The sequence below is a fragment of the Erythranthe guttata genome, chromosome 3 (assembly GCF_056151865.1).
Source record: "Erythranthe guttata isolate IM_541 chromosome 3, IM_541, whole genome shotgun sequence".
Taxonomy (NCBI): Eukaryota; Viridiplantae; Streptophyta; class Magnoliopsida; order Lamiales; family Phrymaceae; genus Erythranthe; species Erythranthe guttata.
The window spans coordinates 15,453,962-15,480,402 of NC_142535.1; the positions used below are offsets into that span (position 1 = coordinate 15,453,962).

The 26,441-nt window shown below is 33.5% G+C and overlaps 5 protein-coding genes across 7 annotated transcripts; all 5 read right to left on the minus strand.

Moving 5' to 3' along the window:
- Positions 1 to 1,485: 1,485 nt before the first annotated feature.
- On the minus strand, positions 1,486 to 3,674 carry LOC105963013 (phosphatidylinositol/phosphatidylcholine transfer protein SFH1). The gene is made up of 7 exons (XM_012987365.2): positions 3,370 to 3,674; positions 2,936 to 3,039; positions 2,357 to 2,623; positions 2,187 to 2,264; positions 2,005 to 2,106; positions 1,863 to 1,912; positions 1,486 to 1,768 (listed from the first exon to the last, which is right to left on the minus strand). Exons 2-7 carry the CDS (start codon positions 3,005 to 3,007, stop codon positions 1,627 to 1,629), a joined length of 711 nt encoding a protein of 236 aa, XP_012842819.2. The 5' UTR covers positions 3,008 to 3,039; positions 3,370 to 3,674; the 3' UTR covers positions 1,486 to 1,626.
- Positions 3,675 to 4,193: 519 nt separating this feature from the next.
- On the minus strand, positions 4,194 to 7,442 carry LOC105962995 (bifunctional nuclease 1). Of its 3 annotated transcripts, none has more exons than XM_012987345.2 (11): positions 7,058 to 7,442; positions 6,314 to 6,608; positions 6,053 to 6,223; positions 5,895 to 5,944; positions 5,728 to 5,784; positions 5,553 to 5,618; positions 5,352 to 5,426; positions 5,132 to 5,250; positions 4,927 to 5,018; positions 4,567 to 4,658; positions 4,194 to 4,470 (listed from the first exon to the last, which is right to left on the minus strand). In XM_012987345.2, exons 2-10 carry the CDS (start codon positions 6,594 to 6,596, stop codon positions 4,606 to 4,608), a joined length of 966 nt encoding a protein of 321 aa, XP_012842799.1. In that variant the 5' UTR covers positions 6,597 to 6,608; positions 7,058 to 7,442; the 3' UTR covers positions 4,194 to 4,470; positions 4,567 to 4,605. The 3 variants fall into 3 exon arrangements, with proteins under 3 accessions (XP_012842799.1, XP_088671777.1, XP_088671776.1); XM_088815651.1 differs by having other exon boundaries at positions 4,563 to 4,658; positions 7,058 to 7,440; XM_088815650.1 differs by having other exon boundaries at positions 6,314 to 6,596; positions 7,058 to 7,341.
- Positions 7,443 to 8,448: 1,006 nt separating this feature from the next.
- GAUT1 (galacturonosyltransferase 1) lies at positions 8,449 to 13,973 on the minus strand. The gene is made up of 10 exons (XM_088815648.1): positions 13,345 to 13,973; positions 12,063 to 12,097; positions 11,920 to 11,979; positions 11,695 to 11,826; positions 11,520 to 11,586; positions 11,393 to 11,439; positions 10,877 to 11,211; positions 10,423 to 10,780; positions 9,347 to 9,934; positions 8,449 to 9,082 (listed from the first exon to the last, which is right to left on the minus strand). Exons 1-10 carry the CDS (start codon positions 13,499 to 13,501, stop codon positions 8,807 to 8,809), a joined length of 2,055 nt encoding a protein of 684 aa, XP_088671774.1. The 5' UTR covers positions 13,502 to 13,973; the 3' UTR covers positions 8,449 to 8,806.
- Positions 13,974 to 14,141: 168 nt separating this feature from the next.
- Positions 14,142 to 16,732, minus strand: SAP18 (SIN3 associated polypeptide P18). The gene is made up of 6 exons (XM_012987343.2): positions 16,525 to 16,732; positions 15,413 to 15,445; positions 15,211 to 15,321; positions 14,774 to 14,869; positions 14,481 to 14,558; positions 14,142 to 14,394 (listed from the first exon to the last, which is right to left on the minus strand). The coding sequence occupies exons 1-6, from the start codon at positions 16,639 to 16,641 to the stop codon at positions 14,356 to 14,358; spliced, it is 474 nt and encodes a 157-aa protein (XP_012842797.1). The 5' UTR covers positions 16,642 to 16,732; the 3' UTR covers positions 14,142 to 14,355.
- Positions 16,733 to 17,534: 802 nt separating this feature from the next.
- On the minus strand, positions 17,535 to 21,328 carry LOC105962992 (basic helix-loop-helix (bHLH) DNA-binding superfamily protein). Its single transcript, XM_088815649.1, has 7 exons — positions 20,921 to 21,328; positions 19,945 to 20,611; positions 19,272 to 19,397; positions 19,114 to 19,179; positions 18,482 to 18,547; positions 18,122 to 18,181; positions 17,535 to 17,990 (listed from the first exon to the last, which is right to left on the minus strand). Exons 1-7 carry the CDS (start codon positions 21,079 to 21,081, stop codon positions 17,835 to 17,837), a joined length of 1,302 nt encoding a protein of 433 aa, XP_088671775.1. The 5' UTR covers positions 21,082 to 21,328; the 3' UTR covers positions 17,535 to 17,834.
- Positions 21,329 to 26,441: the final 5,113 nt, after the last annotated feature.

The window sequence follows — 26,441 nt, forward strand, 5'->3', positions numbered from 1 at the left end:
ATTTCAATTTTCACATTTATTATATTTTATTGTCATAAATGGATTATGAATTAGTAAGATATCGTAGTTTATAAAAATAAAAAAATCTTGATTGTTTAAATTTTAGATTGGGTTTCTAATAATTAAGAAGCCAAGACTATAATTTGGGAAATTTTGTTATTATACAGTAGAACCTCGATAAATTTATAACTTCGCTTAAATAATAAATTTTCCCGGTCCCGACTTGGGGACAACGTGCTAAATTAATAATTCGTTAAATTTATAAGATAATACACATTCGAAAATTTTAAGAAGCCCCATATAGTATATAAATTAATAATGCATAAAAAATAATTCTTAAATTACATGATACAATACATATTTTATAGATCTATGAAGGCTTAATACAGTATAATTTAATTCTCGTTTGTTTCTTGTTGAAGTTCACATTACCATCAATCTCGTCCCTCACTTTTCTTAACATAGTTAGAATTTTTGGTATGGTTTTCTCATACTTCAACATAAATCGTTATATACCATTGCTGCTTTAAAAGCTTCCGTTCGTAAAAACGGGCTCTACAATGCATTAAATTAATGGTACACTGAATAATATACACGTAATTTTTTTGAAAAAAAATGTATTTATTGAAAATAATAATAGAAGTAATTTCATAAATTAATAAGTTATTAATTAATGTATAAATTAATAATTATTAATTTATTGATAAATTAATATTTCGCTAAATTAATGGAATTTTGATGGTCCCAACTGTTTTAATTTATAGAGATTTAACTGTATATACCTTATACCTTATTGGAGTTGAATTGTGAGGTTTAACTATGTAAATATGTTAATGAAGTACATTTTGTAGATTTAAGAAACTGTATTGGGTCCCACAAAGGTTGATCTAACGGTTGGAATAAGTGAGCATGTGTCAATTGACCCAAGTTTGAATCTCCTTGTCGTCCGTCGCTAGGTCGAGTTCGACACACATGGTTAGCCTAGTATGGTTTACGTCTATTGTATAGTTTGCAAGCTATTGTACAAGAGTGTAGATTTAACCAATATACTTATATGGTTGGCTGCAGATTCTTTCGTTAAAAAAAAATATACAAACAAACCTTATTGGAGTAGTTCTTTAAGAGCCAAAAAATTAAAATTAGGAGAGTGTGTGACTACGTTATTTTTTCTGACATAATTATTGAAGTGCATTTTTTTTATCGGGGGGATCGAATCGTGTTTTGGTTTACTCTTACAAGTTACAAGTAATAGGAGTATTTTCGGCAAAATGATGCGCAAATTTCGACAAAAATCGAAATTGGGTTGAATATATAAAATCGAAATCGAAATGGTTCGATAATGTTAACTTTAGACATCAATCATGCATTATTCGCTTGTAATTTTGGTAAATACCTTTGCTCGAAAAAGAAATATCAAATTTTCTTTTTCTGATAAACATCATACACAGCCAGGCATAATCAATCTGTACACTAGAAGACAATTAGTGTATGCCTAACAAAAAATTGAATAATTGATCATATAATCAAGGATGTGTATATTTACAGTCACATCTACAATATATTAAAAAAAAATTGATCAATTAATTCTTCCTAAAGCTTTGTTACTTAAACACAATTTCTGCAGTTTCACTGAGGTACAATATTACATTGATCCAATTTAAGGTTCTGATCAGCCACACATATGTCTTTCCATGGGCCTTTGTCTGACCTAAGACAACCTCCTTCACACTTACAGCTACACCTTCCACCAAGAAAATCCGGAAGCTCGCTAATAAATGCCAATCGCAAAAATATCAGCAAAATCGAACTTGCACCAAAAAAATAAAAAATAAAAAATAATCTTCGCAAACTCTACTTATTACCTTTCATCAATCATTTCGAGTAATTTGCTTTCGTACTTGCTGCCAATAACCTACGATTTACACATAGAGGAAAAATAAAAATAAAACCCTTCTATTAATGAACTTCGGTTTTTTTTTTTTGGATGCAGTTATTACGACATACCTGAATCTTGGAAACTGTATCAGGGTGAAGAAAACATTTGATAGTATTCCAAAGTAGCCTAAATCCCGGTCCAGCATTTACGATAACCATTTTGCTAAGGGTCTGTTTGGAAAAAGAAAATAGTGTAAGCAAAATTATCACGTACGAAAAAAAAGAGAGGATATGCTAAAATTAAGACATACTTCAGGATAGTTGTCCTCAAAAATCTTGCGAAGCTGCATAATAACTTTTTGGACAGGTCTAGTAAAGCTCTTGAAGTTCTGTCCATGAATTAAAAATCTTACGTAAAATTCTTCGAAATGATAAATTATTAATTCAACGGTGTAGTGATGAATAAAAAGATATTACTTACCACACCTTCGACATCAAGAATTGTTACACTTCGGTTGATGTTTCTTTTTGCAGCGACAGAGCATGCAGGAAACCTGATTGCGAGCGTCTTCTCGTACTCGTATATCTTGTATTTTACGTAACGATCCAATGTCGTGACGTTCAAAAGTTTTTCTACATTGATTTTCCCCAATCGTTCGATGTAAATAGGTCTACCCTCTTTGTCTACTCCGTGGTAGCCTTGCGGGTAGTGTTTCTGAATTTCATTTAACTCCTTGAAATCGAAGTCCTGAAGAATGATATATAATCAAGCATTTCAATGGCAGAAAATCAGAGAAATCGTCTTCCTTTATAATCCTTCGAACATCGAAACTAGTTTATCGCCTTGAACAAAATCAATTGGGAAACCAAGCTATTATTATATACCTCAAAATGTCGATCCCAAATTGCGAAATACTAATCGGTTTCAAAATCGAAAAAATCCCGATAAAGGCATTGTTCCCTTATTTTTAACCTTTTTTCGTAATTTACGCTACAACATATGGTAAAAACCAAAAAAAAAAAAAGTAATTTTTAACCAGGGTAATAAAGGAAAATTCACCTTTATGATAGGGTTAGTGCTCATGTTTTTCTTACATTCAAGCATATCATCAAACACCTTCTGTTCCTCCATTTTTTTTTACCTTTTTTCAGGCTTTCAAGAATCTGCAGAGTGCAGATCACAACCAAAATTTAGAATACAAATGCAGAGTAATTAGAAATAGGATCTCAATTCAAACCAATAACCAATCAAAAATGCTAATTTGCACCCCCAACATTTGAATTAATGTTCCCATTAATCCCATTCTCAATTTCTCAGCAACCCAATTTCACGGAAAATAAATAAATATAATATGAGGAAATAGATTCCATTACAATTTTGCGAATCGGAAACCAAAAAAAAAAAAAAAAAAAAAAACAGAGAGAAGCGAGAGGAAATTTTGAAGAAGAATCAGAATATATTAAATCAACAGAAAGTTTCGGCATTGTACGTACGTGGGAATCAGTGTGTGTAATAATATCGTATTGTTATTGTAGGGTTATGAATTGAAAATTTGAATAAAGGTGGCGGTGGGCCGTGGACGGCTGGGAATTTCCGGGCAGCCTACGGCGGCGGAATTGTGGTGGGTGGGGGAATAAGTTTCAGGCGGGAATATGCTTCGGAATTTGTTTGATTGATTGTTGGGTACGTAACTGCCCACCTGCAACTTTGTATTGCCGAAAGAAGGGCTTTATATATAGCCACTCATTGTTGCTTGCCTCCGCTCTACGCTATCTATGCATGGGGATTCATTTCCTCCAAATATTCCTTTTTTTTTTTTTGGGTAAATTAGGTCAACCCCCGAGGTAGGGTTAAATTACGAAAAAAAACCCGTCATATTTTGGTAATTACAATCATCTCTCAACTATAAATAATCTTACATGTCTATCCTTGCGGTGTCAATTTTAGTGAAATCTTCTAGATTATGTCATTATGTGAAATATTTTTCAGTCTGTACCGTTTTTATCCCATTTGAGATCCATATTTAGATGATACATAATAGATCTGTAAATATCAGATTATAGTGCATTCGAAACTGCATTTTTACTCGTATCTCTTTAGGTAGGGATGAAAATTGGATGGAATTGGTCGGAAATAATTTTTTCGGAAAATCAATTTTTTTGGGAACTACAAAATAGGTTCTAATTTTCGTTCCAAAAGAATTGAAGCGCAAAAATCAATTACAATTTCGAAACGCCTCGGAATTGACGGAATTTTGAAATTTCCAAAAATTATATTAGCTTATAACCTCTTGTTCCAAATTCGAATAAAATAAGAATTTTAACAACATTTTTCTGTCTTTTTCGAATTTTCGCAGGCACACCAACAACAGAGCAACAAAAGCATCTGTTTATTTACAGTGCACTTCCATCCATGTTAAAATTACAACAGTAAAATTACGAAGATTGTAACTGTATATATATATACACACACATATAGGTACACATGGTAGAAGCTTCTACACACTTATTTCCGGGGGCTGGAGGGGTTAATACAATTAATTACTTAAAACAGCCTCATCGATATATATACACAAAGCCATCCCACTTCAGTACCTGAAAACCGCAAAACGCAACACCGTCATTACCATAGCTCCGCCAAGGGTAATATGGGAAATTACATTTACCTAAATCACAAAAATTATCACCTACAATTTAATTAAATATAGAAACATTTGATTGTCGAATGTGTTATGTCCAGTTCCTCTTCGACCGGAGCTGAGTCAGCTTGTCCCGCCACAAAGCTGCAGAAAAACAGTCGTTACAAAACCTAGTATAAATAAATACAGTAGAACTTCGATAAATTAATAACCTCAATTAAACAATAGTTTCTCTCGGTCCCGACTCGGTGAAAACGTGTTAAATTATTAACTCAATAATTTAATAATTCGTTAAATTAATAGAATTTCCCTAGTCCCGACTATATTAATTTATAGAGGTATATATTTTATTTTTATATTTTTATCTTGCCTAGAATAGTAATTCAACGACGAATATAATTAATGAATGTACCGGCATCTGTGTATCGTTCTTCGTCGGCAGCAATTTGCATGTTCCGCACTAGATTGAATTCTTTCGTTTGAAAGCAAGGCTGTCCGGTAGGTCTGCGTCGAAGTTTCAAACAAACTTTAATTAGTTACAAACCATAAAATTCAAAATTTAAGACACGCGTGAAATAATTCTCGACATTAGTTCCGATTATTTATCAAAATAGTACCTGTCGAGTTCAGTGAAAAACGGGCCTTCGGAGACGGAGCTCTGCACCGTAACCTTTGCAGATTCAATAACCTTCATGCCGTCACTGTACGCAAGAAACTTGTTCACTTGTATCGGCACCTTCAGACAAATAAAACAACAAATCTTGTTTTAATAAAAACAATTCCGTCAAAATCGGAATTAATACATCGAAAGAAAGCAACCCCTAAAACTAGAATTACCTTACATCTGACAGCAATATTGATGGCATCCGAGGGTCGAAGATCGAAGCTTACGCTCTCTCCTTCATTATCCGGCTTCAATCAACAACCAACATACATAATTTATTTTTTTAATCAGTGAACAAATATCGAGCAAAAATCTTTCTTTTATATCTATAATTTCATTCGACATAGGAACCACAACTAATGAGTCGACTTTACCTTTGCGAGAAGTAACTCTGCAAAATATGCCTCGTGCACCCTCTTTGTCACACGTACATGTTTCACCTGCCAAAAAAAATAAAAAATTAAAAAGAATTTAAAAACTAAATAAATAAATACATGAGTAACCTTAAACTCGTGCTGCACAAGAGAATAAATATATGTACAAACTTACTGTATATCCCATTTTCTCAATCATATCCTTCACTACTTGATACATGGTCGGCCGAGCCTGAAACATAATAAATCAAATAATTAGCTTTACGAACTATTTTTTTTTTTTAAATTAATCATTTCCCAAGTTCGGTAACTTAAAATAGAATTAGAAATGGGACGACATACAATTTGGACATTACGCACAGCTGCCATGAGAAGCACACTCGGCATCTCCACTATAACAAAAAAAAAAAGCCACAATTAGAAAGAATTAATAAAAAAAAACTCGTAGTAAATAAATAAATAACTAGAAGAGAGTGATAATTTAATTTAATTGCACATACAAACAATAATGGGAAGAAGAAGGCCAGTCCCATCTTCCATCTTCAATACAATAGCAGGATGAGGAGCGTAATCGGGTAGATGAGCGGCCTTCGGGTTATTATGGGCGCATCTCAAATGGCCGCCGTCTCTCATCTTTATCATGAAACCCTCGGGCCCACTTCGAACCTCGACTAATTCAAATAATTGCATAAACACATAATGAGTTGCATAAATCGAATGATTTTATCCAAGAGAAAAAAAAAAGGAGAATAATAATTTACCAGCTTCAAGAACAGTTGAATTGACGTAATCGGCATCATTCTCGTTGGAATTCCCGGCCATGCTACCGTTACCATTCGACGAGGAACTGAAACTGCCTCGGATAGTTCTGCATTTCCTCGAACGGTGTTGATTACCCAAACTACCCCGGCTAATCTTGATCCCTCTAACACCATTTCTAATGAATCTACCTTTCATCAGAGGTGAATCGACGGGGACAAAGTACGATCCGGTTTTTTCCGCACGAATCACAGGGCAAACGACAGGGCCTTGTAATGAAGCCATCTAAAAAAATTCCTACAAAATTCGATCATCGAAAAATCGAAAAAAATTTCAATCCCAATGCACATATACAGATTATAGATGAAGCTCAAACCATTCACAAATGAATAATTAATTTCTTTTGACAAATTAAAATTTGTTAGCCGATCATTTAATTAATACCTAATTTTTATTTTTTTATTTTTTCTAAATGAAGAAATAATTTCGTCATAAAAACCAGATATTTAAAAACCCAGATACCACTAATCAAATATACGCTCACAGATTATACAAGAGAGAACTGATCAGCTAATTAGTCAACTATGAAAGTGGGACTCGATTTCAGACAACAGAAGAAATCTCTGATCGGAAACATGGGTTCGATTTATTGTTAAATTGTTGTCCAAGAAACGACTGATCGGTGTTCTAAAAGACCATAAATCGCAATAAAAAATTGTTCTTTTGTGTATATAAAAGGATCAAACCTGGTAAGAAGAGAACGTTGATCTCCGTAAAAAATCTTCAAGAACCGATTTTGATGAAGAGGATCGGAATTAAGAAAATAAATTATCTGGGGGGTTCGAAAAGAGGAAAGACAGAGGAATTGGGGGGAGTAATAACAGATGTTTAATGACCGACAAGAGGAGAATGGATAAAGGAAAGACGAATTGGTGTGATAGAGAGAGAGAGAGAGAGAGAGGAACAAGATAAGAGATTCTTGTTTTTAGAGAGAGAGAGAGGAAGAGAGAGATTAGTGTTGGCGTGCTGTAAGAGATAGATTAGAAAGAAGTAGTTTTGTTTGTTCAGATTGAGTTTTCAGAGCATGTGATTATGACCTTCACAAATCACACCATAGCCAATATAGGCTCTGCCTTAAATTCAATTTCTTTTTCTTTTCTTTTTCTTTTTTTTAATAAAAAGACGTATGTACCCCTGAAAGAATGCCCCTTTTGCATAAAGAGTCAACATTTTTTTGTCAATTTCTCATTTTGGATAAAGTATCATTGGTAGGAATAGGATCAGGATGCAAGAACTTGGTAAATATCGGTTCTTTTTTTTTTTTTTTTTTTTTTTTTGGTTTTTTTTAAAAGAAGATGAAAGATTCCAAGTACAGATAAAAAAATCGTTGACTAAAAGGGCATTTAAGACATTACACACGACATTAGAAAGAGATCAGGACATGCAAGAGCACCGGACACTAAACCGCACCGGCGGCGATCAACCATATCAAGACTCACGTATGATTGCCACGTGTGTAGCTATTACCAAGAAAAATATGGATAAGGAGGGCTTCCCTTGCAAATACAAGAAAGTTGAAGTCCTCTTCCATCAAATTCCACATTCCCACTCTAGAAATGCAAATATGGAAAAGAATATCTATCTTGATTCTTGATAGAACCTACAATGATTCCAAGGATATGTCCACATCTGCTGTCTGAATTATTTAATTTGGCCCTTCTCTTATCTACAATGTTCCTTAGAATTTTTTAATTCTCTAAACTGATGAGCTGTAAATCTAGGAACAATTCAACTGGTTAAATGAGTCGAGTTCGAACTGAACACGCTCGAGCTCAAATTATATACGAGCTCAAGCTCGGCTAAGGGGGTGACAAAAATTTTAGGGGGGCCAAAACTCATATTTACAAAACTTGGGATGTAACCAAAACCCATATTTATAAAAACTTTATCAGAAATTTACTTTTTTTTTTTGTTTAATCTTGGGGGGGTTTATCGGCTAGTCGGAAAGCTCTAGCTCATGAGCTCGAGCTTAAGTTTTTCGAACTTTTATCGACTGGCTCAACTAACCTCTATTCAATTCGTAAAAGCGTAGCGAAAGAGAAAATTTCGACATGCCAGTGGCACAAACAATCAGAACTTTTCTTCGAAAGAGAACAGAAATTTCGATTAAAAAAGCAGAGAGTCCAACTACGATATAAATCTAATAGTTTGTCCAAAGAATACAATTAGTAACTTCAACTAACAACAAACACATCCCCATAAGTACATTTTGGAGAATCGAATCGGGCACGAACAACTATTCATTGCCAAGTTTCTTAAAGAACACTTTTTTTTTTTTTTTATGAATAGAATTTTGAACCACAGAGATGAAATGCATTCACTATATGCAGGTATATATATATCCAGGAGGGACTTTGCCTTCACCGGATTAACTCCCGCCTTCATCTAGTCGAAACGGTGCGATTCAGTTGCTCGGGAGAAAAATTACCAGATTATCATTCACTTAGTTTGCAGTTGCGTATATAAGGGTGGTCGTATTTTATGTACTTTGTCCAATACGGTTTGTACTTTGTCATTGCCAACTCTAGCCAGGGCTTCATGTTCCCGTTGTAGTGTACAACAGCTGCATTCTCGATGTCTGACCGGTCAACGCTCGGATTGTAACCCAAACCAAGCACGTGCCATGTCTTTTCAAGCGGATGTGTAAGCCCGTAAAAGGTTATCAAACCTGGAGGTAGTGTTCCAAGCTTCCACAGCACCCTATCTTCATTCTAATACCAATAGCAAAACGAAAAATAAATTAAAATCTTCGTATATTTCCCAGTTATGCTTCTTCTATAAGCTAATAATAGCTGTATTTTTCAGGGAAAAAAAAAAAGAGAATACGAGCAAAGAAAAAAGATGCATATGTGGAATCCATAACCAGTTCTTTCATTTTCCTATTTATTTTCTCCCCCTTTGTTATAAAATTTGACATTTTCACCAAAAATAACAGAAAAAAAGAATATAATGCTAGGGAAAAAGAAAAGGAATACCATATTCTGCCATTTGTGGTATATGCCAGTTATATCCTGCTTCTTCCACTCCACGAGATCGAACATGTTCATGCCATATGCCCACCCACAGGCATTTGGATCGAAGTTTTTAGCAATATGAGGATTGGAGAAATTTAGGTACTTATCGAACCGATGAAAGCTCTCACCACAGGTTTCAACTGCACCGTTTACTTTTCCATGGAGATCAACTGACCATAGCCCAGTCAAGTCCTTCTGAACAACAATGTCGTCATCGAGGAAAAGAATTTTATCCAATTTGGGATAAACCTGTGGGAGATAAAACCTTAGATGGTTAAGCATCGAAAGATACTTTGGGTTTCTGTACTTGAGGTTGGAGGAGCCAGCAGAAAGTGTGGTGGGATGAGCCGCCTTGAAATAATATTCTTTCATTGCGGCAGATTCCAACTGGCGTAGAACAGGGCAATAGGATGAGTTGAGCCACTTGAATTCGTCGACATTTTCGACGTGGATTGTAGCTTTACCGGGAGGGTTCAAGAGAAACCACATATTCATTGCACCAAAGTTCAACTTATCGGTAACAAGATGGAACACGTGCTTCTCAGGCTCCTACAACATAACAAGCATTTGTATTAAGTAAGAAAAGCGTCACATTGGAAAATCATTTGTATTATATACACGTCAGGATGCAATGTAACAAGTATGTGCGTGTGTGTGTGAGCCTATACCTATGCATTTAGGTACAGTAATCCTATCCTAGATGAAATATGTATGTCCACGATGCATGTAATATGTATGTCCACGATGCATATATACATAAAACACCATATGTTATGTATTTCCTCATAAGATGAAGATTTGGAACTCATGGCCTAACTAGGCACTCACACCAAATAGGCAAAATATCACATAAATTGTTCAGCCACAAAAAAAATATGGGAAGTATAATATCTGAGATTTCACTTCACTTTAAAATGCATTTTATACAGTTTTGCCATTTCGTATGGCAAAGGACCCCACACTAATACTAATACAGCAGCAAAGAGCAAATTGAAATCCATAACAGAAAAATAAAAAGCAGAGAAAAAATTCCACACCTTGGCATTCATAACGGTTGAGTTAACCACGACTGAAGCAGCAAGAACGTTATCAGAGAAGAGGGCGTAATGATATAGCTTAGGATTTTCAAAGTTTTCACTCCGAGGGAACTTCCTTTTCTCTAATGGAAGGAGGTAATAATCAATTGTTAAGCGCATGGCTAAACAGTGAACCCCATTCGGAATTGTCTTTGCAGCCAATTGACTTAAGAACGTGCTCTGCTTTTTCAGACTCCTGACCTGCTCATCTGCAGATTGCAGCATAGCTCTAAGCTTTCCTGTGACCAGGTTGCAGTCATACAATTGCTCTTTCGCTTTAGACAGCACTTGGCCCATCAGCTTAATTTTTTCGGGTGCGCTGTTACAAGTATAATATGCCAACGTAAAATAATCTACTTAAGTAACAAGTTAGATTTTCAGCTGATTAAAACGGATAATGTTATGCACCCAATACCTGTGATTTAAATCAGAATCAGCGGTTGCCTCCCCTAAAGAACGCTGACTTTCTTTGAGCCGGTTTTGTAACTCAGTGGCCAAATCATGCTTGTTTTTCATCCTTGCAAGACTTGTATATACCCTTGCCATTATCATTTGATCCCGTATCAAGCGCACAGTTGAATCGGAGTTTTCATTGTCATTTTCTCTCCTCCAGATACTGTACTTCCCCAAAACTGCAGAATCAACTGATTTAGAACGTTCAATGGCTGCAGTTTCAAGCTTGACAGTGACTTCATCATCTTGCTTTACCAAATCTGCAGCACGCTTTTCACGTCTTTTTTCTCTCAGTTGCTGCAGAGTAATGCATAGATTAAATCCAGAAGTGGTACAAGATATATTTACAGATAGAAAATCAAGTTTAAAAGATTGCCGTTCTTTCGAATTTTTAGTAAATGGATCAGGCGAGGATCAAAAAAGGTTTCATACAACAACATTATCTGCGGAATTGTATTGGATTAATCGTGGCACTTACCCTTCTGACAAGTTTAGCTGGTGTCTCAAGAAATACAGAATGATCCTCTGCACAAAATATATATGCTAGTCAAACATTCATATTCAGAATCAAGGATTGTATCCAAAGGATTTCATAAAGGTATTACCATTTGAAGAATGTTCCTTCTTGCCTTTAGATGTTTCTTGCTTCGTATCTGATGCCACTCCACCGATCTTAAAATTTCCAAAAAGAGAGAAAAGATTCAGGTTACTTTAAATAATAATGCAGTTTTTCCACTGGCGAAAAAGTAACATTAGACACATCATTATAATCATGCTGACCTCAGCAGAAGTTGCATTATCAGAAGCAGTTTTGTCTCGAATTCTCCAGGATGCAGACAAATTATTGTTCCGGAAAAAATCGACACTTAAAGGTCCCAAATCATCTGTACTGGCTTTAATGACATCAATTACCTAGAGAATATTCAAATTTGTAAGGAACTATAAATTGCAGCAAATAAAAGTGTATTTCCAAACAGCTCAGCTGGTGCATCAATTGAAAAATACCTCTTTAGAGAATAAAGATTTAAGATGCTGCAATGCTAGCTTCTCTCGCCAATTTAGATCCTGTATAAATCAGTACTCTCTTATTATGATATACATCTTCTCCGAAATCAAAGTCCAAATGAAGAATATCTAAAAAAGGATACCTGTCTGCTAGAGTCAATTGATGGTTCATTTATATCTGCAGAAATATAAGTTTACATTTATGTAGTCAAATAAAAGAAAATTAATGTCAAAGCAATAAGTGAATATAACCATACATGCACACCAGTAATTCAAAACACGTACATAAACCTGTCTATGTCCTAGTACAAGAAAAGCAACGTAAAATAAATAATTGGCCATCGAAGTGCTTGTTTACATTTATTTGGAACCACAAGGTTCAGAGATGTACACAGTCAACCCAAGGAGCATTTTTCCCAGGTAAATACTTTCGTACCCCCCTTGCCCCAGTATTCAAATACGAGAGATGGATTAACTAGACTGAGAAATATGGAAAAAATAAATCAATACCAAATATCACAACATAAGAAATAGTGGGGCAGCACACCCTCTTGACACCCCTATCCTAGCTCCATTATAACACCTTTCGCAGAACTGCCAACGACCCCTGTTCTACGTCTTCCAATACCATCCGAATGGTATTTGTCTAACTTAAACAATGCAGATAACAAGTGCCCATAATATCCTTGATTATGGGTAGCTTTGTTTTTACTTCAAGAACTAAACTCAGCACAAATACAAGTACGATGCACCTGCCTTGGAAGTGGCCTGACAAGTGTTAGGTAGGTTCAAATACCATTTTCATTTGTTTTTCAAAACTTCGAGAACAGCTAACAATTTCAAATATCTAATCTGATCTGGTATGTCTTCAAATATTTTTCATCCTAATCCTCCAATAACTCACCTTTAGAACATCGAAAAAATATATATTTGCAGTTAGATGCAATTGAAGAAAATTTTACCACTCACACACTCAAATCAATTTTTTTACAGCACCAATCAACAAAAACAACAAATTGGAGACTTTCCAACTGATTGGGTGATATGGTTTCAGATGTAATTTCGGAAAACCATTTTCAGTTTCATATTAAGGATACATGAAACGAAACACAACGGACATAGACAGTATCATTATTTACATCACTCATTCAAATCTAAAAAAGGATCAACTCACAGATAATGTAAGCTCCATTTTCCACAATGTATAATCGTTTACAGAGGAACAGATTTCAGGTATAAACACTTTTTTTTAACAGAACTTCCGCCGATCTGCTCGCCCTAATTTCCACCTAAATCTATAAAATTCAAATTAAATCCCAACTCCAGACACTTCAATAACTAATTTCACGCACCCACACTCATAATGCAATAAAAGAAACCCAAAATTAAATTAAAAAAAAAAAGTCAATTTCACGGGAAACTGACCGGAGGAAGCAGCGGTGTAGAGTCCCCGGCCGAGGAAGAAAAAGGAGAAAGCGAGAAATGTGAGAAAGCAGAGAAGAACGTTAATGCAGAAGCGAGATCCAATGCCTTTGTTGTTGCGGACGCCGGCGCCAGATGATAATCCCCTCTTAATCGCCATAGGCCGTCATAGACCTTCAACAAAATTCACAGGCTGAATCGATGTATAACTGCATATACATACACACACATATATATATATCGATTAAAATCGGTGCCGGAGAAGAGGAAAACGGCGAAATGGTGACCTACGAAGGAGAGATATAATGAAGGAGATCTTGGGTTATCTATCAGTCAGGCTGGGTGGTGGTTCTTAATTATTAAAAGTTCTTAAATTAAAGTGCGAAATCAATAAAGTTCTGATTTATATATATATATATATATGTACACACACACACATATAAGAGCGTGTATCTATTGTTAGATTAGTGGTTACCGTGTGTGTGTGTGTGAGGGTAGGCCGTAGGGAAGAGATCTGGAAATTCGGATTTAGGTTTTTAATCTCCTATTTCTTTAATTTAATGCGAACGACGTCGTTTCGGTATCAGATTGAGAAATCAATTTCTTATCTTAATAATATAAAATAAACATTTACTTTGACAGCTGATTCTAGCATCTTTTTAAATGTGACAAATTATAGAATTCAAGACAAATAACCTTTAATATACAATTTAGGTGGAGCTGGTGCACCAGCCTCACCCTCACACATCATATATATATATATATATATATATATATATATAAAAAGAAAAAAGAAGAAATTACGGACACCAAATATCGATACGAAGCATTCGTGTTTAAACAGAATCCACATTATCCAAACGAACTAGTCTCGGACAATCATTAGCATACACGAAGATGTTTTTGTAGATCTTTCCCCTTGACTAATTAAAGATCATAGTACGGACGATATTACATGGTTAAAAACTCACTACATTCACGCCATGAAGCGAACAGAAGGTAACTAGCAATGAATTACTGGTTTAGAATTGCCACATCTAAGTAATCGCCTATCTGCAAACAGAAGGAACAAGTCAAATCCAATTTACTCGATATTATTTATGTAAAAAAGAAAGGGGAAAAAAAAGAGCAGGGTTTACCTGGAAGCTAAGATCACCCAAGGCTTTGCTTCCACTATCAGCTCGCCTCCCGTTCGGGTAAGAAAGAGTTCTCCCCACCTTCGATAAAAAATCGAGTCTATACAATTAGAACGTCATATAATTTTTTCCTTTGCATGTTAAAAAAATGTAGAGTAATTACTTCCATACTTCGTTGCCTACATACGAGTCTAAAACAGTGAACTGCTATTCTAATCATGCCTGATATGAGATATTTTACAGAAATCGAGGACACAAAATGCATATGCAGAGATGCATTCAGCTGCAGAACTGACCTCTCTAACCACAAAACGACCACGTTTGTCAGGGTACACAAAAGCAAATGATAGCATAGCATCTCTTCTTCTCGCTTCTGGAGCGACCTCTTTAACCTAAGAAAACAAACAAAAACACACAGTCAGTAGAATATACGAGTGAGAATTAATCATATGAGAATATTCCCACAAAGAACAAAACATATACGCCAACGTTGAAGCTAAAAAGTTTCAGCATGATGCATCCAACTGATGGTTAATGAAAAGGGCTCATTGATAAATTACCAGATTGGTGATGACAATAAATTAGGATCTAAAGTTGCTAACCCTAAAGAAACTAGATTCTTGATCATCCATCATTCCTTTTCATTGCCCCGTAAAAAGGGATTACAAAAACCATGCAACGTAAATTGTGAAAAATGGAAAGAAAGAAAGATATTTGGAGCAAGTTCCCGTACCAGATCAGTTAATTCGCGCAAAGTCGCATCCAGCCATGTATAAATTTGGACCTCATCCTTTGGTTCCTTGCCTCTCACTGCAAAATCTTCATCGGTATGATGACCTCCCACCTGTCAAAAGTTTAGAAGAAATTCAATGCATAGGCAAATTTGTTCCATGGAAGTCAATAAAGCTCGTTTTCAAATTGGAAGACACACATACCTTGGTGAAAACACGGAGCAACAATGGACAAGTCTGCACAACAACGAAAAATCAAACATAAAAATAAGTACACAATGAAAAAGAGCAATACGTAAGCCCAAAAATGATTTCAAAATAAAAAAAGTTTGATTCTCAAATGAATGTATTTTTATTCTTAAACACCATACAGAAACATTAAGGAACAGACAAAATCTATGTTTCCATATTGCATTCAAAAAGGCGACAAACTCAAAAGTTAGTTTCGAACAGACAACTATACCATTGTACCAGAGGATGTCTACCATCTAAATTATTTTCGAGACCGTTAATTTTTACAGTATTTTTCATTCTTAATTCACGAAGTTCGTGTAATAAAGCACAGATAGATCTCCTCTTGGAGGCCTTGTGCAAGACTATATAGTACTTCTTTCTTAGCTGCATTCATGTTGTCATGGGCAAGACGCAACACTAACATGTTTGCCCATTATTTTCTCGCTTTAAAAAAAGACATAATAACGAGATCAATTTGTCTGTCTTTAAGATGTAAGTGCTAGAATTTCTACTTCAAAAATTCACCTATACACACAAATACAAAGGACTAAAAAATTTCACAGAACCCAAAGAATCATAGTTCAAAAATGGCATCCACTTGTATATACTACTCAATACGGCAACTGATTTAAAACAATTACTCTACGAATTCATAAAATTTTAAACCCCGAGTTTCTCACAGTGCTGATATCACAACTCTGAGAGCAAAATTCCCCCAAGTTTAGAAATCTGTGAGTAGCAATTTGAGCAACTTCAATTAATTCGATATCTCAATCAGGCAATGTCCGACATACTGCGTTCCGTTATTCACGAAGAAATCGCAAACAAAAGTTCAGGTGCATTTTCAGATAAATTAAACATATTCTCTAAACCCTAAACCCTTGCTCACAAAAGCCTGAATGCTCTCAAACATGAATTTCTGACAAATTACCAATTTATGCTCAAAAGGAATAACTAATAATCAATTAAACTTTCACTTGAACACCCTAAATAGACGCAAAGTTAACACAAACCACGTTCTTATCATAATATTATACACATATATATATAGAGAGAGAGAAAGAGAGAGAAACGGTAGAAACCTTCTCGCGATCGACAGGTTCAGGACGATTCATCCCAGGCCTGGCGGCGGGAGGCGGTGGTGGGCCCCTCCCCGGCGGAGGCATCGGTCTTCCCGGTCTTCTCTGCATTTCCGCCATCGCTCGCTCACTCTCTTTCTTTCTCTCTACTGTGCGAGTTTTAATTTTTGGTTGCTGATTTGTTTCGTTAATTCATTTTAATTTATTTCCGCCCATATATATATATATATAGAGAGAGAGAGAGAGAGAGAGAGAGGTCTATTTGATATGGGCCGAATTATGACTCAGCAATGTTGGACTAACCCATTTTCAGTAATGGGTCTATTTTGGACCAAAGATTAAATGCAATTATTGCTAAATGAAAATAATTAATTTAAAATTTAATTTATTGATTTAAAATATTATAAACTGTGCTTTTATATTAGAAAAACTGATGTACATATGCTTTAGATGTTATAATTTTATATACAATATATTTAATTCAGTTGAAGATTTCACTCAAACAGTGATCAATCCGACGAGCTATAACAATGTACAAAAAACCCTAAAATTGCGAGATAAATGCATGAAATAAGAAGACAGAGTTTAGCAGTGGTTCAGTCTTGAAGAAGTGCCCTACATACACGGGAGAAAGCAACTATTTATTTTAAAAAGTGGGACTAGGTTAATATCTATTTAACTTATTGAGTGAAGACACGATTAATCCTTTTCTTTTTCTTTTTGATGTTTCTTAAAATTCTAATTAATAAAATTCTACATATTTCCAATTAAATTTCTAAAACTTGTTGCAATTGTTTACTTTTCGATTTTTTGAAATTTCGATAATCGGAATAAATTTTTGAATTCCAAACATTTCGAAATTGGAATCAGAGCCGTTATTTGATTCCCGATTTTTTTTTATCAATTTCTCGAAAGGTTGTCTTCCTGTCCAATCCATCCGACGACATTCAGCACTAGTTGCAAAACAACAAGCAATATTAATTATTTTCCAATTTTCGAGTTTGTTAGGAGAATTAAAACATTAGAAAGTATAATTAAAATACAAAATTAAATTAGCTTAACCGCAACATAAAGTACTAATTAACATGAAACTAGGGAAAAAAAATCACACTCGAGTCAAATATCACTTAAAATAAAATAAAAAAATGGATCAAACTTGGTCCATCCCAAAATTCATTTTACCCTTCTCCTTTTTTTAGGATGACCAAGTTTGCTCCACTCAAATAAATTAAAAAGCTTATAGAGAGAGAAACAAATTCTCAAGGCTAAGTTAAAAATTTAATGTCATTGATCAAATAGATATATATATATAACTAGGTGGCGCCGCCACCAAAGTGAGGCGGCGGCCATACAGCTGCGCCACCATCGCCATCAGTCATGTACGACAAGCACGACAACGGAACCAAACATAGTCCTCGGCTTTTCAAATCGCGCCTTTGCTCTTCGTTCTCGTTCTCCATTGGTACACCCTATGATCAATCAGTATTATATATTCTCATCAACTTATATATATCCAATATTCGATGGCGCGCACAAAAATAATACGTTATAAATAAAAATACTAAGGGTTTAATTTGTCGTATAATCATTGGTTTCTTACCACTTTCAATACTCGACTGGACTTGTTACGTGACGATTTCATGTAAGGGACGCTTAGAGTCTGCAAAGAAAACGTACACACTATAAGAATCATATATCTACATTCGATCGTACGTAAAATGCTGGAGTTATTATAAATGTTAAGCATTGCATTAAATATTATTCAATTAGGGTTTATTTTACGCTACACGGATAAATTCTCATCGGGTTATTCTATTATACACTTGTATAAACTCGTAAATATTTTTATATGAACAAGGGATGATGGAACAAATACCAAGAAGAATGTTTTTTTTCAAGTGTAAGTATATATATATATATATATATATATATATATATATATATATATATATATCTATACCTCTACTTGGCTTTGAAGGAATTTGATGTATCCAATGGCCTCCATAAGTACGGACGCTGTATCTGTCTGCAATATTCTCCACACCCACATGTAATATTAATTAATTTAAATTTTACACATTAATTAATTAATTAGCAATTCCTCAAAAAAAAAAAAAAAAGTAATTTTTTTTTTTTACTGATGCAGAAAAGAGAATATGTTCCCTTTACATTGAGATTCTAAGCATGAAACTTTTGACCACTCATTAATTCTGTAGCTGTTGTGTTTCCAAGTTTTATGTTCTAACTTTAAGAATCCAAAATATCAAACACAACTTTCTTGTTATAAGTACTATATATCGAACCTCGAATTATTTCCTATGTTTCTATAGTTTATTATATGTCGTCGTCTCGTATTTTCAACTTATACGGACATGAAAATCAAGAAACGAATACGGTTCATGCCTAGTCACATTAGTTCGCACTTATGTATTCGCATGCTTATAATCAACTCGATCGTATATTAATTTATAAGTTTACTTCGATTAAGGTTAAAATGTGGGATTAGTTATAGTTAGATGATCGACGAATTAAGAACATACGAAAAGTTGTTAGGGTTGTGAGATATATACTAATATATAATTAATTACGTACCTTTCCGAAAGGTGCTACTAACTGTTGAAGTGCAGCAATTCTATCTCCCAATTTCTCTTTTCTCACCTGATTAATTAATTCACAAAATTAGTTAATCAAATTAAATAATTTTCTGAAAAAAATTGCATGCTCAATTGTGAAATATCTTATAAATGTACCTTAAAAGGTGGGCAAGAAGCGCGTGCTTCTAAACGCGACTTTTTCGGTGCGTTTGGTGCCTTAGGCTCTATTCTGCTACCGCTTCGTTTCGCTTCCACCGCTCCATTACTCGAACCTGATGATACCTTTTCAAAATTCAAAAAAACAAAATTTAGAAATTAGAAATTAAAAAAAGGGAATAAAGTTGAGCAAAGAATTATTATAATGCATGGCCCTCTTGTCAAAATCCATCAGTAATAAATAAAGAGATGACTCAATTTTTCTGAAAAAATATAAAGGTGCTTAAATGTATAATGCAGAAAAGCTGAAGAAACCCCTTTGAATTGAGTAAAGAGAACACCCCTTTCTTGTAAAAGCAAAGAGAAAGATCAAAAATTAAGCATATATATACATATATATATATATATATATATATATATATATATATACAGTATACACACACACATCATGTAAAGGGTAAAAAAGGAAAAGAAAAGAAAAAGAGGCATAGCTTTATCCTAGTAATTTACTCATACTTCATCAAGTGAATTTTTTTTTCCAAATAAAATAGAAACATATAATTTAAGGTGAAAAAATAAAATAAAATGAAATAAATAAACAAGATATAAACACATGCAATAAACTGCATTTTTAAGGTATTTTTGGAGTAACAAATTAAAATTAATGAATTACCTTACTAGTGGAATAAAACGGCGTCGTCGTTTGATGAACTTGCTGCTGCATATGATGATGATCAAATCCATAAGAAAATCCTCCATTCTGATTTTGATTCTGTGAAGACGCGCCGCCGAATTCGCCGCTAAATCTCGAAGAAGTGAGAAGATCCAAGGCCTCTAAATTCATATCCAAAGAGGTCGGATTCGTAAAGTTTTGATTACTACTCAAACTCGAGACGTTCACGCTCGGAAAAATCTGGCTGCTGCAGAACAACCCTCTTCCGTTTATGCTCGCACCACCACCACCACCGTTGTTGTTATAATAAAAATCGGGAGGCGAAATCGGATTCTTGGTCATGAGATTACCGGACGAGAAAGATTTGAGCAAGAGCTTAGTGCCGAGATAGTCATTCGACTGCTCGTCGGTTGCGGTGTTGTTATTATTCCTCGAAGAATTATTGTTAGGTGAAGCGGTGCTGCTCAAAATGTCGACGTAGTTACGGTAGTAATGTTCCGACGAGAGGTGATCTTCTTCCTTGATATTATTATTCCTCGGATTTTGCAAATTGTTGTTACCTTGTACGAAAGTATGTTCGTTATTCGACCAACTGTAGAAGCTCAAATCTGGAGGCATGGGAGAGCTGTATTGTGGGTACGATGAAATGAAGCCGTTGTTGTTGTTCCTGTGATTAATTAAATTAATTAGTTAATTAGCAGGGTAATAAGTGAGTTAGTAAGCATGTTTCTTGAAATTTGAAACCCTAATCTTGATGGAGAATGAGTAAGTTAAAAACCCTTGTAGGAGTTAGGTAAAAATGAAAAATAAATTTGGAAGCATGAATGTTTCACTCAAGAATATGAGAGAGAGAGAGAGAGAGAGAGAGAGAGAGAGAGAGAGAGAGAGAGAGAGAGAGAGAGAGAGAGAGAGAGAGAGAGAGAGAGAGAGAGAGAGAGAGAGAGAGAGAGAGAGAGAGAGAGAGAGAGAGACTTACAAGAGGGAGGAGAAAGGAGGAGTACTCCAAGCAGGAGGAGTGGTACCAAGTTCAAAGCAAGAAGAAGAGGAAGGAGAAGAAGAAGAAGAAGAAGAGCCAACAAGTTGATCTTGGAGCTGATTATGATGGTGATGGTGATGATGGCTGTTTGCAGATTCCATAATGAGGTGATAATTTTCTTTTCTTTTTATTTTAAAACAACTTGAAAATCCCAAGATTAATATTTTTTTAAGGATTTGATTTGATTACAGCCAACAAAGCTTAAAGAGAGAGAATCTCTCTCTCTCTCTCTTTTCTCTCTCTCTTTCTTCTCTCTCTCAAAAAAAAAATACAGTAGCTCAGGTGACAGCCATATTAATTAGCTCCTCCAATTTGCTTTTGAGCCAACCTTTTGATATAAGTATATATATATATATATATATATATATATATATATATATATATATATATATATATATATATATATATATAGTCCTCTCTTTACTCTTTCAATGTCTCATCGATAAAGCAGCCTTGAAGAGAAAGAAAGAAAGACAGCATGAGTGAATCAATGAATGAATTTTAATGACTATATATATATATATATATATGAAAACCCTTCTTCTTCAGACCTCTCTCTCTCTCTCTCTCTCTCTCTCTCTCTCTCTCTATACTTATTTTATTTTTTCTTTTCTGTCCAAAACTTTCTGCAATCTTTACCAATAAAAACAAATAAATACTACTCTCTCTCTAGTTTCTCTCTCCTAGTTTGAATAACAGGTGGAGAGGAGATGAATAAATAATACATATATGGTTACTCGAATTAATATGCCATGATTAAGCTAGCTAATATAATTAAGCTTCCTCGCCTTCAATCCCAAGGTTTTTTTTCAACAAAAGTCTGTGCAAAGAAATGATACCTCTCTCTCTCTCTCTCTCTCTCTCTGATCTCTCTGATCACTCTTTCTCTCTCTAAAATAGGCACATGTATGTTGGCAGTGTTTAATAAATATTTAAATTAAGTATTGGGAAATCATATCAAGTGGCAGCAGAAGAGAACGCTTCGGCTGTCTGGTTAATTATCCAACCTAGCTATATATATTCTCCCTCTTCCTCAATTACTACTTATTCTCTCTTGTGGTCCACTACTATTTTACTTCTCTATCATTATTACACCTTTTCCTATTTATATACTAAAGTTTTTTTTTTTTTTTTTTTTAATTTATCTGATTTTCTTAAATTCAATTACATACATACATACATACATATATGCTTACAAACAAAGCAAAATGGATGAGAATGAAGGTTTGGATTGAGGGTCCCCATACGAATTAATTAAAAAAAAAAATCAACTTAAATTAATTACTAAACCTGATCAAATTTCTAAAAACATGCTCTACTAGTTTAAATAAACTTCGAAACTAACACGGTTTTTGTTCGAGTTGTTTTTCATTTTTCATCCAATTTTACAAAAAAATAAAAATAAAAAAAGAGACACTATTGTATTTGATTGTTAATTGAATTGAATTAATTTTAACGAGCACAAAGGTTATTTCTCACTACAAGAAAATGTTGCATTAACGACACCCCAATTGTGACAAATGCAAAAATTGTCACTTAATGCACACATAAAGTGACAACATCTTTTTTTATTGTTAGTAATAGCTTTTTTTGTTGTCACTTAATCCTTATTTATCGTCACTATAGAGCATTAGCAACACACCGTTAGTGACAAGCATAGCGATAACACTTTTTGTCTAACTATGTGAAAAATATTGTCACTCAAAAGATTTTTTTTTGTGGTGTCTATACAATACCCGTGAAGATTATATCAGTCGAAATTTTACAGTTGATCTACACACACCAATGTAGACGTGTGTGTTTGTTTTTGTGTTTATAAGGAATGGTAAAACCATATTTATGTATGCTCTATATGTGAGTAATTCTACTTAAGTTTTTACTCTACCTGAATTTTCGGTTGCTGAATTCATTCACTATCAGGACAACCCTAGCGAATCACCTAGTGTTTGTTAGGCGCATGAATTTCTACTAATCATTCTACTCTATGTTAATATCGGGCACCAACCCATGCACTCCCAATCTACATAACAAGAATGGAATCGGCGATACATATTCGTGACACTATCAAAAGTTGTCACTAAATACATATATTAAGTGATGTTGTCACTAACAATTCTTTTTGTTGCCACTTAATCCATTTTTATCGTCACTTTTGATATCTATATAAAAATTGAGAATATGTTTATAATTTTGATTAATTTTTTTTTTAAATTAAAAAAGAAAAGAAATATGTCTTTAGAAGGAATTGGGGGGCCTAGTGACAATATAAAAGAAGTGAAGAGTGCGTATAAAATACAATAGTGCGATACTTGAGGGACCTAGTGATAAATATAAAAGACATTTCTAAATTCTGATGGACCATGATGTCAGTAATCCTATTTAATAAAACATGATATTTGATATAAGACACATAGCATGGGCCATGCCTGCTGCTTTCACCTTTGATTTTATTATAATTTATATGTTAAGTACTATGCAAAATCTGAGGCAATAAATTTTACCCTAAATTTGTTAAATTACAACCATCCGCTTAGGTATTGTATATTTACAAAAGAAAACCCCTCAATTTCCTATAATTACATCAATCTCTCATAAATTTGTATATTTCTTACATTAATGCTCTTTTATAGAGGATGTATGTAAGAAATTTACAAACTACGAAGCTGCATGCAATTTCTCAAAAATAAGAGATTCTTTTGTTATTACATTTTACTGTAGAGGTGGTTGTAATTCACCCTAAATTATAACTAGTCTTTGAGATAAATTATTCAAGAGTACTATTATATGGTAAATTAGTTAATTAAACTTGTATATGCCAATTTGGATAATGAAATTCACTAATTTTTTAGCAAAAAATAATCATTTAACTAATGTATATGTGACAATTTCATCAACGCAAACGAGCTCTAGTTAATTGCATGAAGCAGTAGCATTTAATTGCAGACTTTTACTCTGTAGTATGAACTTGAACAATATTGAATTTGACAATTTAAATATCTTAGTAACTCCTATTATTTAGTCAATCTAACCTAACAGTAACAAACAAACGAGGTCTTCAGATATTCTTAATAATGAATTTTGATCACGAGGGTGAGATCTGAAATACACTATATAATATAATATAATATAATATATAAATAAAAAAAAATGAAAAAGGATCTGAATAAATAAATTATCCAGCGGATATATAAAAAAAAAGGAAAAAAAATCACATGTGTGAAAGTAAGTAGTGTGTCATAATAATTATTATTGAGTTCCCTTGTGATCGAGGTCAAGCGTGCGAAAAATTTGTTCTGTATTTCTGACATTTTTGTGGAATTTTATGAAAACACTGTAACAGGATAATTCTCAGAAGACATAATAAATACAAACACAAAATGTACAAAACACAACAACACTGCTGTATTAATGTATATATATTTGTGTGAATATATATATATTTCAGAGGGACCAGTGACGTGGCATTTAGCATAGATACATACATAGATGCATACATAGAGCATGGCCATACACATTATGATTGAATTTGAATCTATCGAGAGAACAATCAAGACTGCCCATGCCACATAACGACACCCATTTAATATATTTAATTGGATTTATTTATTTATTTTCATATAGCTAGATTCATAATGATGTCAAATTGACCTCTCCATGACATCATCATCATTTGTTTTTTCTTTTTTTTTTTTTTTTGTTTTTACAAAGATACCTGGATTTAATTTTCGTCCGTCCCATGATTCGATATGATGTTCAGTTGGCTTGGTTCGAGTCAAAATTAGTCTTGGTCGTGTTTACAAAAAACAGATTCCGTTTCGCAGTTTTACACTCGTACACATTTTGCCCGAGTTTTATTTATGTTCGTAAAAAAACGAAAAAATCAGAAGTTAATTAAACCCCACATTTTGGAATTTTGAAAAATCGAAAAAGAATTTTTTTTTTTTTTTTAGTAAATTCAAATCCATTACAAAGGGAAGTAGGGGAGGGGGGAATTTTGAAAAATCGAAAAAAACTTCTGATACTCCCAAAACATCATAATTGGAACATTTTTTTTAAATAAGTGAAAATATTCGAACTTTAATTGGATTTTTCAAAACAATTCCAAATAAATTGTTTCTTTGTTTAATGAGTTAAATAAAAAATAATTCAATCACACATATTAAAATGTGTAATATATATTTATACATATAATATAAAATAAGTATTTAACAAAAAGATTTGGAAAAATCTGAAATTTCAACAAAAAAAAATACCAATTCCAATTCAAATAATTTTGGGGAAAAATATTAGAAATCGGAATATCAAATATCAACATGAAGATATTTATTTCAAAGGAGTCGGTTGAATTCGAAAAAATTTCGTTCCTACTTGCACCTCGTATCTATATTGATGATAATATTTCATTATTTTGTAATAAAAGAGTCCAATTAAAAATTCTTATACATCGTTCGCTTTTAAGAAGAAACCCCAAATAGTTACATATTGTTTATGTCGGCAATTTGATTCTCTATCAGGAAAATCAAATTAAATTAATATAATTTTCTATAAATATTATTAATAAAATCATACAAGATTTTCTTTATGTTATATATATTAATTAATCATTTTTTTCAGTATCAATCTCAAGTTAATTAAATTACCTCCTGTAATAAATAACCCCCCCAAGATTTATATATTAAACCTAGAATTAATAAAAATAATTCAGTACACCATGGATCAAATAAATAATTACACAGTGATAGTGGCAAGCAAGAAAAGCTAACCATAGCCCACGCAGCCATTTCCTGTACATTGTGACATACACCTGTATTCACTTTTTTAATATTTTATAAATTAATAAATTAATTAATTAATACATACATTATTTATATATCACTCCCCCAACTAATAATATTTTTTTTTAAATGTCAATCAGGGTTTTATAATTTCACATAAATTAACTGCCATAATTGATGAAATAAATTATCAGCATATAAAATCTTTTATTCCATGGTACATTTTAACACATAAAGCAGCAGTTATCATAATTAACTAAGATTAATTAAGCTGTCATTTGATCTAATTACAACAGAATAATACACCTTTAATTTATCATCCCCACAAGATTTCAAATCACACGAAAAAGGTGAGATATGAGAGAGAGAGAGAGAGAGAGAGAGAGAGAGAGAGAGAGAGAGAGAGAGAGTATGGGCAAGCTTATAATAGCCTTTGCTTTTTGCCCTTTTTCTCTTTTTCACCATTGATGGGGCATGCTACACATTCTATACCTTATATTTTATAATTATTATTAAAAACAAATTAAACTAGTAATATTTATTTGTTTATTTATTTTATTCTTTATTGTTTTTTTTCCAGCTTTTTTATTGTACTTGTTAATCTCACTGTCTATTTACCAGGATTGATTGCACAAAAAGGCTGGTTCTTGCTTCAGGGATTTTGCTGCATGGAAAAAAAAAAGATT